This window comes from Lampetra fluviatilis, chromosome 59, assembly GCF_964198595.1.
Source record: "Lampetra fluviatilis chromosome 59, kcLamFluv1.1, whole genome shotgun sequence".
Lineage (NCBI taxonomy): Eukaryota > Metazoa > Chordata > Hyperoartia > Petromyzontiformes > Petromyzontidae > Lampetra > Lampetra fluviatilis.
In genome coordinates, this window is record NC_136333.1 from 2,633,087 (window position 1) to 2,645,303 (window position 12,217).

The following is a 12,217-nucleotide window of genomic DNA, read 5'->3' on the forward strand; positions in this document are numbered from 1 at the left end:
CCCCCATCCCCACCACCACCATCCCCACCACCACCATCCCCACCACCCCCATCCCCACCACCCCCATCCCCACCACCACCATCCCCACCACCCCCATCCCCACCACCACCATCCCCACCACCACCATCCCCATCCCCACCACCCCCATCCCCACCACCACCATCCCCACCCCCACCACCATCGCCGCCACCACCACCATCCCCACCACTACCACCATCATCACCACCATCACCGTCATCCTCGTCCTCGTCGTTGTTGCCATCTTCAGTCAAAACTTTTATTAGTGGTTATTGCAAACATGATGCCTTGTATAAAGGTGTCAGTTTTTGTACCAGTTGAAAGGGTAAAAACCTATTACTATATTTTGCCACTGGTAAAGGAGGTCTCATAGTGTCTATGGGTCTTCTTTGTCTATGGTTGTCTGTGTGAGTCTATGGGTCTCTCCGATTCTATGGATTTCTCTGCAAATCTATGGGTCTCTCCGTGAGTCTATGGACCTCTGTGCAAGTCGATGGGTCTCAGAGTCTATGGGTCTGCGAGTCGATGTGTCTCTGTGCAAGTTTATGGGTCTCTGTGCGAGTCGATGGGTCTCTGTGCAAGTTTATGGGTCTCTGTGCGAGTCGATGGGTCTCTGTGCAAGTCGATGTGTCTGAGAGTCTATGGACCTCTGTGCGAGGCCATGGGTCTCTGTGTGAGTCGATGGGTATGAGAGTCTATGAGTCTCTGTGCGAGTCTATGGACCTCTGTGCGAGGCTATGGGTCTCTGTGTGAGTCGATGTGTCTGAGAGTCTATGAGTCTCTGTGCGAGGCTATGGGTCTCTGTGTGAGTCGATGGGTATGAGAGTCTATGAGTCTCTGTGCGAGTCTATGGACCTCTGTGTGAGGCTATGGGTCTCTGTGTGAGTCGATGGGTATGAGAGTCTATGAGTCTCTGTGCGAGTCTATGGACCTCTGTGTGAGGCTATGGGTCTCTGTGTGAGTCGATGGGTATGAGAGTCTATGAGTCTCTGTGCGAGTCTATGGACCTCTGTGCGAGGCTATGGGTCTCTGTGTGAGTCGATGGGTATGAGAGTCTATGGGTCTCTGTGCGAGTCGATGGGTCTCTGTGCAAGTCGATGTGTCTGAGAGTCTATGGACCTCTGTGCGAGGCCATGGGTCTCTGTGTGAGTCGATGGGTATGAGAGTCTATGAGTCTCTGTGCGAGTCTATGGACCTCTGTGCGAGTCGATGGGTCTCTGTGCAAGTCGATGTGTCTGAGAGTCTATGGGTGGGTCTCCCTCTGTGGATGATTGGTGATCAGGCTGAGACCATGAAATCAGTGCCGTAGAGGGCCGGGTTTTTATTCACGAGTCTCATGGCTCTCGTTCAGGAGGGCCCCGTCAAGTTCGCGCGCAGTAGTGAGGGATGGCGATGATGCTGCTTTTATTGCTGTTGCGAGCGATCCCAATCGAGCAATTTGCAGGTACATTTTGAACCTGGAGGAAAACCCATGCGGAACAGGGTGTGGGGGGGGGGGTGAATCCAAACTCCACACACACAGAAAAAATCGCCCGGGTCAGGGGTCGAACCTAGGCCACCCTTTCTTCCTGCTGCCGTGGCTCCTTGAGCCACGGCCGAGCGGTTCCCACCCACACCCCCAACCCGCACGCGTCAGCAGCCGAGCCCTGGGCACAGGCCGCGTGTGAACCATCACGCTCCCACACTGGAGGATGTCTACACTGCACAAGCACCACACACACACACACCACAGACTCGGACCACAGACACACGGACCACACACACCACACACACACACCGCACACACCACACGCACACACCACAAGACTCGCACCATGCACACACGGACCACACACACCGCGCACACACCACGCACGAACCGCACGCACGCACCGCATGCACATCACACGCACGCACCACACACACACACACACCGCACGCACGCACCACACGCACGCACACACGCACGCCATGCACGCACCGCACGCACCACGCACGCACCACACACACACACGCACCATACGCATGCACCACACACACCGCACACACGCACCACACACACACGCAGCACACACACGCACGCACCACGCACGCACCACACACACACGCACCGCACGCACCACGCACGCACCACACACACACGCACCACACACACGCACCACACACACCGCACACACGCACCACACACACACGCACCACACGCACGCACACACCACACATCTGAACTTAACCTCGTGTCCCCGCCTACAACCTCACCGTCCTGGCGAGAGGTGGGATATGCGACGCCGTTACCCTCTACATCACCGTGTTCATTATTGATTTGTAGCGTCGCCCTGCCACCGCGGTCCCCATGGCAACACCCCGGTCCCCTTGGCGACGCCGCGGTCACCGTGGCGACGCCGCCAGGGCCGGCGGGCTCAGGGCTTGCAGCGCTGGATGAAGCGTGGGTAGAGGCACACGTCACGGATGTGGTGCCGGTTCAGGATCCACGTTAGGAAGCGCTCCAGGCCCAGGCCGTAGCCGCCGTGGGGGCACGAGCCGTACTTGCGCTGCAACACAAATTCGGATATCACCTCAACTGCCCGGTGGCGGTGGTGACGGCGGTGGTGCAATGGTGGTGGCGGTGGCGGCGGTCGTGGTGGCGGTGGTGCAATGGTGGAGGTGGTGGTGGTGGTGCGGTGGTGGCGGTCATGGTGGTGGTGGTCGTGCAGTGGTGGTGGCGGTGGTGCAGTGGTCGTGGTGGCGGTGGTGCAATGGTGGTGGCGGTGCAGTGGTGGCGGTCATGGTGGTGGTGGTCGTGCAGTGGTGGTGGTGGTGCAATGGTTGTGGTGGTGCGGTGGTGGCGGTGGTGGTGGTGCAATGGTGGTGGCGGCGGTGGTGCGGTGGTGGCGGTCGTGGTGGCGGTGGTGCAATGGTGGTGGCGGTGAAGAACCAGTGGCATCTACATCTGCAGAACATGAAGAACCAGTGGCATCTACATCTGCAGAACGTGAAGAACCAGTGGCATCTACATTCACAGAACGTGAAGAACCAGTGGCATCTACATCTGCAGAACGTGAAGAACCAGTGGCATCTACATTTACAGAACGTGAAGAACCAGTGGCATCTACATCTGCAGAACGTGAAGAACCAGTGGCATCTACATCTGCAGAACGTGAAGAACCAGTGGCATCTACATCTACAGAACGCGAAGAACCAGTGGCATCTACATCTAGAGAACGTGAAGAACCAGTGGCATCTACATCTGCAGAACGTGAAGAACCAGTGGCATCTACATCTGCAGAACGTGAAGAACCAGTGGCATCTACATCTGCAGAACGCGAAGAACCAGTGGCATCTACATCTGCAGAACGTGAAGAACCAGTGGCATCTACATCTGCAGAACGTGAAGAACCAGTGGCATCTACATCTAGAGAACGTGAAGAACCAGTGGCATCTACATCTGCAGAACGTGAAGAACCAGTGGCATCTACATCTGCAGAACGTGAAGAACCAGTGGCATCTACATCTGCAGAACGTGAAGAACCAGTGGCATCTACATCTGCAGAACGTGAAGAACCAGTGGCATCTACATTTACAGAACGTGAAGAACCAGTGGCATCTACATCTGCAGAACGTGAAGAACCAATGGCATCTACATCTGCAGAACGTGAAGAACCAGTGGCATCTACATCCACAGGAGATTATACAACGTTTAAATCCATTCCCCGTGTTTAGTGTACATGCCGTACAACGTGTTTGGGATCGACAGGACTAAAGTTGGACTTACGAACAGACCTCTGGAACCTAACTTGTTCATAAGTAGAGGAGTCCCTGTATGGGCAACAACAAACAACAACAACAACAATCGGTGGGTCCCCGCTCACCTGATCCGTGTACCAGTAGTAGGGCGTGGGGTCGATGCCCTCCCGCTTGTAGCCTTCCAGGAGCTCCTCGCGGTCCCAGATACGCATGGACCCCCCCACAATCTCACCCACGTTGGGCATCAGCACGTCCACCTGTCACGAAGAGACAGGTCACCCGCGTAGCCTTGAAACATGCGTGCACGCTCAGACACACACAGACACGTGTGTAGACTCACAGACACACACAGACACGTGTGTACACTCACAGACACACACAGACACGTGTGTACGCTCAGACACACACAGACACGTGTGTACACTCAGACACACAGACACTGTGTACACACATACACACACAGACACGAGTGTACACTCACAGACACACACAGACACTTGTGTACACTCACAGACACACACAGACACGTGCGTGTACGCTCAGACACACACAGACACGTGTGTACACTCACACACACACAGACACGTGCGTACACTCACAGACACACACAAAGATGGCTGTGTGAGTGTGCAGGTGAGTGAGTGAGTGAGCTAGTGTGCGGGTGAGTGAGTGAGTGAGTGTGCAGGCGATCGAGCGAGCGAGTGAGCTAGTGTGCGGGTGAGTGAGCTAGTGTGCGGGTGAGTGAGTGAGTGTGCGGGCGAGTGAACGAGCGAGTGAACGAGCGAGTGTGTGGGTGAGTGAGTGAGTGAGTGTGCGGGCAAGTGAGTGGGTGAGCGTGTGAGTGAGTGAGCGTGCGGGCGAGTGACCGAGCGGGTGATTGAGTGAGTGGGTGAGTGTGTGAGTGAGTGGGTGAGCGTGTGGGCGAATGAGTGAGTGTGCGGGCAAGTGAGTGGGTGAGCGTGTGGGCGAGTGAGTGAGTGTGCGGGCAAGTGAGTGGGTGAGCGTGTGGGCAAGTGAGTGGGTGAGCGTGTGGGCGAGTGAGTGAGTGTGCGGGCAAGTGAGTGGGTGAGCGTGTGGGCGAGTGAGTGGGTGAGCGAGTGGGCGAGTGAGCGTGCGGGTGTGTGAGCGTGTGGGCGAGTGAGCGAGTGGGTGACTGAGTGAGTGGGCGAGCGAGTGAGCGTGTGAGCATGCGGGCGAGTGACCGAGCGGGTGACTGAGTGACTGAGTGAGCGTGTGGGCGAGCGGGCGAGCGGGCGAGCGCGAGGCGGCGGTGGCGGGGGCGCACCGACTCGGTGAGCCGCGGGTCGTGGGCGCAGCGCTGCATGTAGAAGGACTTGATCTCGGCCGGGAAGCGGCACAGCAGGATGGGCTCGCCGATGGCGTCCGTCATCAGACGCTCCGGGGCCTCGGGGATGTCCTGCGGAGAGAGACGAGCAGCGCAGCAAGTAGGACGCACGGCGGCAGCGCGGCAAGTAGGACGCACGGCGGCAGGGCAGCAAGTAGGATGTGTTATCTCGCTCGCTCCGACTCGTAAACACGCGGCACCGTGTGGGTGAGCATGGGGGGAGAGGGAGGGGGTGAGCGAGCGTGGGGGTGAGCGTGTGGGTGAGCGTGTGGGTGAGCGTGTGGGTGAGCGTGCGAGTGAGCGTGCGGGTGAGCGTGCGGGTGAGCGTGCGGGTGAGCGTGTGGCTGAGCGTGTGGGTGAGCGTTCGAGTGAGCGTGCGGGTGAGCGTGTGGGTGAGCGAGCGTGTGGGCGAGCGTGTGGGTGAGCGAGCGTGTGGGTGAGCGAGCGGGTGAGCGTGCGGGTGAGCGAGCGTGTGGGCGAGCGTGTGGGCGAGCGTGTGGGCGAGCGTGTGGGCGAGCGTGCGGGCGAGCGAGCGGGTGAGCGAGGCCTCACCTCCCCGAACTCGTAGAAGGTGCCATCCTCCTTGGTGACGTTGTGCTCACGGAGCCAGGCGATGGCGTCCGTGTAGTCCATGCGGCGGAATGGCCTCTTGGGTGCCACAAAGCCCTGCAGCAGCAGAGAGGACGACTCAGAGAGAGGACGACTCAGAGAGAGAGAGGACGACTCAGAGAGAGAGCACGGCACGGAGAGAGAGAGAGGACGACTCAGAGAGAGAGAGGATGACTCAGAGGGTTGGAGGGCTGGGGGGGGCACAGTGGGGGGGGGGCGGGGTGGGGGGGGGCACAGTGGGGGTGGGAGGGAGGGTGGCCCACCCACCGGGTTGACCTCGAGCAGCTGCGGGGCGAGTGGCGAGCTGAGTGCGCGCTCCACCACGTCGCACACCAAGTCCTCCACGCGCTGCAGCAGCTCCTCGAACGTGATGAACGGGCACTCGGCCTCCACGTGCGTGTACCTAGCCGGGCACGCAGCGCCCCCCGTCAGAACACACGGGGCGCGGTACACAGGAGCCCCGCGTAGCCTCCAGCGGGCCGCAGGGGCAAGTGCCGCCGGTGGCGAGGAGCGGAGGAGCGGAGGAGCGGTGGGGCTACAGGGCGGGTGGACGGCGCCGCGCCCGGCCGCGACGTTTGCACGCCGCACCGGGTACTCGTTTGAGGCCGAGTGGAGCTACGGGAGGTCCGCGATCGGTTAAAATATTCGTGTTTTTGGTCGCGAGCGGGATTCGAAGGCGGGTTGCTGGGTCGGTAGCGCGGCTCGCGGGCCGATGCCCCGCCGCTCCGCACACCACGGAGCGAGCAACACGCAGCCAGAGCGAGTCATCCGTGGTGAGTGTCCCCTCGGTGAGTGAGCGAGTGAGTCCCCGTGGTGAGAGTGAGTGAGTGAGCAAGCGAGCGAGTGGGTGTGAGCGAGCGCGGTGAGAGCGAGCGAGTGAGTGAGCGAGTCCCCGCGGTGAGGGCAAGTGAGTGAACGAGTGAGTGAGCGGGTCCCAGTCTCGTGGTGAGCGTGTTCCGACAGTGAGTCCCGGCGGTGAGAGTGAGTGAGTGATTCCCACGGTAAGAGTGAGCGAGTGAGTGAGCGAGTGAGTCCCACGGCGAGAGCGAGCGAGTGAGTGAGCGAGTGAGTCCCACGGCGAGAGTGAGTGAGAGTGAGTGAGTGAGTGAGCGAGTGAGCGAACGAAGTGAGCGAGTAAGTGAGGGAGTGAGTGAGCGAGCAAGCGAGCGAGTGAGCGAGTGAATCCCCGTGGTGAGAGCGAGTGGGTGTGTGAGTGAGAGCGGTGAGAGCGAGTGAGTCCCATGGTGAGTGTGAGTGAGCGAGTGAGCGAGTCCCACGGTGATAGTGAGTGAGGGCAAGCGAGTGAGTGAGTGAGCGAGCGAGTGAGTGAGCGAGTGAGTGAGCGAGTGAGTGTGAGCGAGCGAGTGAGCGAGCGAGTCCCGGCGGTGAGAGCGAGCGAGTGAGCGAGTGAGTGAGCGTTGTGAGCGAGCGAGTGAGCGAGCGAGTCCCGGCGGTGAGAGCGAGCGAAGTGAGCGAGTGAGTCCCCGCGGTGAGAGCGAGCGTGCGAGTGCGTACTCGGCGAGGTGGCGCCGCGTGCGCGACTGCTCTGCGCGGTACGACTGCGACACGCAGAAGACGTCCCCCAGCGCGGGGATGCAGGTCTCCAGGTAGAGCTGCGAGGACTGCGTGAGGAACGCCTCCTCCCCAAAGTAGTCGAGGCGGAACAGCGTGGAGCCCCCCTCCACCTGCGTCTGCACCAGCGTGGGCGGCGTCACCTGCGGCGCAACGCAGACACGCTGCCGCTACTCAGACACCGCTACGCAGACACCGCTACTCAGACACGCTGCCGCTACACAGACACCGCTACGCAGACACGCTGCCGCTACTCAGACACCGCTACGCAGACACGCTGCCGCTACACAGACACCGCTACGCAGACACCGCTACGCAGACACGATGCTGCTACACAGACACCACTACGCAGACACGCTGCCGCTACTCAGACACCACTACGCAGACACCACTACTCAGACACGCTGCGCAGACACCGCTACGCAGACACGCTGCCGCTACTCAGACACCACTACGCAGACACCACTACTCAGACACGCTGCGCAGACACCGCTACGCAGACACGCTGCCGCTACTCAGACACCACTACGCAGACACCACTACTCAGACACGCTGCGCAGACACCGCTACGCAGACACGCTGCCGCTACGCAGACACCGCTACGCAGACACGCTGCCGCTACACAGACACCGCTACGCAGACACGCTGCCGCTACTCAGACACCGCTACGCAGACACCGCTACTCAGACACGCTGCCGCTACACAGACACCGCTACTCAGACACGCTGCCGCTACTCAGACACCGCTACGCAGACACGCTGCCGCTACACAGACACCGCTACGCAGACACCGCTACGCAGACACCGCTACGCAGACACGCTGCCGCTACACAGACACCGCTACGCAGACACGCTGCCGCTACACAGACACCACTACGCAGACACCGCTACGCAGACACCGCTACACAGACACGCTGCCGCTACTCAGACACCGCTACGCAGACACCGCTACACAGACACACTGCCGCTACGCAGACACCGCTACGCAGACACGCTGCCGCTACGCAGACACCGCTACGCAGACACCGCTACGCAGACACCGCTACTCAGACACGCTGCCGCTACACAGACACCGCTACGCAGACACCGCTACGCAGACACCGCTACGCAGACACGCTGCCGCTACACAGACACCGCTACGTAGACACCGCTACGCAGACACCACTACACAGATACCGCTACTCAGACACGCTGCCGCTACACAGACACCGCTACTCAGACACGCTGCCGCTACTCAGACACCGCTACGCAGACACCGCTACGCAAACACGCTGCCGCTACACAGACACCGCTACACAGACACCGCTACGCAGACACCGCTACGCAGACACCGCTACGCAGACACCGCTACGCAGACACCGCTACGCAGACACGCTGCCGCTACACAGACACGCTGCCGCTACGCAGACACCGCTACGCAGACACCGCTACGCAGACACGCTGCCGCTACTCAGACACCGCTACTCAGACACCGCTACGCAGACACCGCTACTCAGACACGCTGCCGCTACACAGACACCGCTACTCAGACACGCTGCCGCTACTCAGACACCGCTACGCAGACACCGCTACGCAGACACGCTGCCGCTACACAGACACCGCTACTCAGACACCGCTACGCAGACACCGCTACGCAGACACGCTGCCGCTACACAGACACCGCTACGCAGACGCGCTGCCGCTACTCAGACACCGCTACGCAGACACCGCTACTCAGACACGCTGCCGCTACACAGACACCGCTACTCAGACACGCTGCCGCTACTCAGACACCGCTACGCAGACACCGCTACGCAAACACGCTGCCGCTACACAGACACCGCTACGCAGACACCGCTACGCAGACACCGCTACGCAGACACGCTGCCGCTACACAGACACCGCTACGCAGACACGCTGCCGCTACACAGACACCGCTACGCAGACACCGCTACGCAGACACGCTGCCGCTACACAGACACCACTACGCAGACACCGCTACGCAGACACCGCTACACAGACACGCTGCCGCTACTCAGACACCGCTACGCAGACACCGCTACACAGACACGCTGCCGCTACGCAGACACCGCTACGCAGACACGCTGCCGCTACGCAGACACCGCTACGCAGACACCGCTACGCAGACACCGCTACTCAGACACGCTGCCGCTACACAGACACCGCTACGCAGACACCGCTACGCAGACACCGCTACGCAGACACGCTGCCGCTACACAGACACCGCTACGCAGACACCGCTACGCAGACACCGCTACACAGACACCGCTACTCAGACACGCTGCCGCTACACAGACACCGCTACTCAGACACGCTGCCGCTACTCAGACACCGCTACGCAGACACCGCTACGCAAACACGCTGCCGCTACACAGACACCGCTACACAGACACCGCTACGCAGACACCGCTACACAGACACCGCTACGCAGACACCGCTACGCAGACACCGCTACGCAGACACGCTGCCGCTACACAGACACGCTGCCGCTACGCAGACACCGCTACGCAGACACCGCTACTCAGACACCGCTACGCAGACACCGCTACGCAGACACGCTGCCGCTACACAGACACGCTGCCGCTACACAGACACCGCTACACAGACACCGCTACGCAGACACCGCTACGCAGACACGCTGCCGCTACACAGACACGCTGCCGCTACTCAGACACCACTACGCAGACACCGCTACTCAGACACGCTGCGCAGACACGCTGCCCCTACTCAGACACCGCTACTCAGACACGCTGCCGCTACTCAGACACCGCTACTCAGACACGCTGCGCAGACACGCTGCCGCTACTCAGACACCGCTACTCAGACACCGCTACGCAGACACCGCTACGCAGACACCGCTACGCAGACACGCTGCCGCTACACAGACACCGCTACGCAGACACCGCTACGCAGACACGCTGCCGCTACACAGACACCACTACGCAGACACGCTGCCGCTACACAGACACCGCTACGCAGACACGCTGCCGCTACACAGACACCGCTACGCAGACACCGCTACGCAGACACCACTACTCAGACACCGCTACGCAGACACCACTACGCAGACACCACTACTCAGACACGCTACGCAGACACCGCTACGCAGACACCGCTACGCAGACACGCTGCCGCTACACAGACACCGCTACTCAGACGCGCTGCCGCTACACAGACACCGCTACTCAGACGCGCTGCCGCTACACAGACACGCTGCGGCTACTCACACAGCCTCGACACTTGCCCCAGCAGTCCGTGGAGGCTGTGCGAGGGGGGGGGGGATCTTTGCATTTGTCTTGCGGTGGAGACACGCGCGTGTCTGTGTGTGCGTGTGTGTGTGGTGGAGACCTGGGTGTGTGTGTGTGGTGGAGACCTGGGTGTGTGCGTGTGTGTGTGTGTGAGTGTGCGCGACTGAGTGAGTGTGTGTGTGCAAGTGTGTGTGCGAGTGTGCGCGACCGAGTGAGTGTGCGTGTGTACGTGCGTGTGCGAGTGTGCGAGTGTGTGTGCGTGTGTGCGCGACCGAGTGAGTGTGTGTGCGTGTGCGCGACCGAGTGAGTGTGCGTGTGTACGTGCGTGTGTGCGCGTGAGCGTGCGTGTGTGCGAGTGTGCGAGTGTGTGTGCGTGTGTGCGCGACCGAGTGAGTGTGCGTGTGAGTGTGTGCGAGTGTGCGAGTGCGCGTGCGAGCGAGCGCCCGCCCGCCCGTTGCCACGGGGACGCACCTCGTGGTACCCGCGGCTGAAGTAGTGGTCGCGGAAGCACTGCACGACGGCGGAGCGCACGCGCAGGACGCGCGCCAGCGTCTCCCCGCGCAGCAGCATGTGCCGGTGGTCCAGCTGCACCTCGACGCTCGACTCCTCGTTCAGGAGGTTGTCGGCGCCGCCCGCCGGAGCGGCGCCCACCAGCTCCCAGAAGTCGCACACCAGCTCGTGCCCGCCGGGGGCCTGGGGGGGGGCAAGGGGGGGGAGTTGGTGGGTGGGCAAGTGGGGGGTGGGCAAGGGGGGAGTGGGTGGGCAAGGTGGGGGTTGGTGGGTGGGCAAGGGGGGGGAGTTGGTGGGTGGGCAAGTGGGGGGTGGGCAAGGGGGGAGTGGGTGGGCAAGGTGGGGGTTGGTGGGTGGGCAAGGGGGGGGAGTTGGTGGGTGGGCAAGTGGGGGGTGGGCAAGGGGGGAGTGGGTGGGCAAGGTGGGGGTTGGTGGGTGGGCAAGGGGGGGGAGTTGGTGGGTGGGCAAGTGGGGGGTGGGCAAGGGGGGAGTGGGTGGGCAAGGTGGGGGTTGGTGGGTGGGCAAGGGGGGGGAGTTGGTGGGTGGGCAAGTGGGGGGTGGGCAAGGGGGGAGTGGGTGGGCAAGGTGGGGGTTGGTGGGTGGGCAAGGTGGGGGTTGGTGGGTGGGCAAGGTGGGGGTTGGTGGGTGGGCAAGGTGGGGGTTGGTGGGTGGGCAAGGGGGGGGGTCGGTGGGTGGGCAAGGGGGGGTCGGTGGGTGGGCAAGGGGGGGTTGGTGGGTGGCAAGGTGGGGGGGGGGGGGTCGGTGGGCGGGTGGCAAGGGAGAACAGTAAGGACAGTGGGCGGACGAGTCACGTGGTGTGTGGTGGATGCAGACTGCCCCTTGTAGGAGTGATGCTGAGCCCACCCCCCAACTGTGTCCCCCCCACCCCCCCGGGGCCGTGAGTGGTGCCGTGTGTGGTGCCGTGAGTGGTGCCGGTGCTCACCGCCTTGCCGTCCGGCACGGGCGTCACGGTGCCGTACACGGCGACGGAGCTCTCGGTGGCGAGCAGCACGGCGGCGTAGCACTGGCACTGCCGTGTCACAACAACAACACAACAACACCACCACAACAACACCGCCAGCGTCACAACATCACCACAACAACAACACCACAACAACAACACCACAACAACAACACCACAACACCACCAGCGTCACAACTTCACCACAACAACACCACAACAACACCGTCACCAA

The 12,217-nt window shown here is 61.7% G+C and overlaps 1 protein-coding gene across 1 annotated transcript in view; it reads right to left on the reverse strand.

Annotated features, from left to right (window-relative positions):
- Positions 1-1,095: 1,095 nt before the first annotated feature.
- The window catches only part of NARS1 (asparaginyl-tRNA synthetase 1), a 33,182-nt gene continuing 22,060 nt past the window's right edge, over positions 1,096-12,217 (reverse strand). Inside the window, exons 8-15 of the mRNA XM_078880861.1 lie at positions 11,965-12,051; positions 10,983-11,204; positions 7,208-7,407; positions 5,960-6,095; positions 5,636-5,749; positions 5,024-5,155; positions 3,864-3,995; positions 1,096-2,546 (exon numbers count right to left, since the gene is read on the reverse strand). Of these exons, the coding sequence (XP_078736987.1) occupies positions 2,415-2,546; positions 3,864-3,995; positions 5,024-5,155; positions 5,636-5,749; positions 5,960-6,095; positions 7,208-7,407; positions 10,983-11,204; positions 11,965-12,051 (1,155 nt within the window). The 3' untranslated portion in view covers positions 1,096-2,414. The remainder of the gene's footprint in view (positions 2,547-3,863; positions 3,996-5,023; positions 5,156-5,635; positions 5,750-5,959; positions 6,096-7,207; positions 7,408-10,982; positions 11,205-11,964; positions 12,052-12,217) is intronic.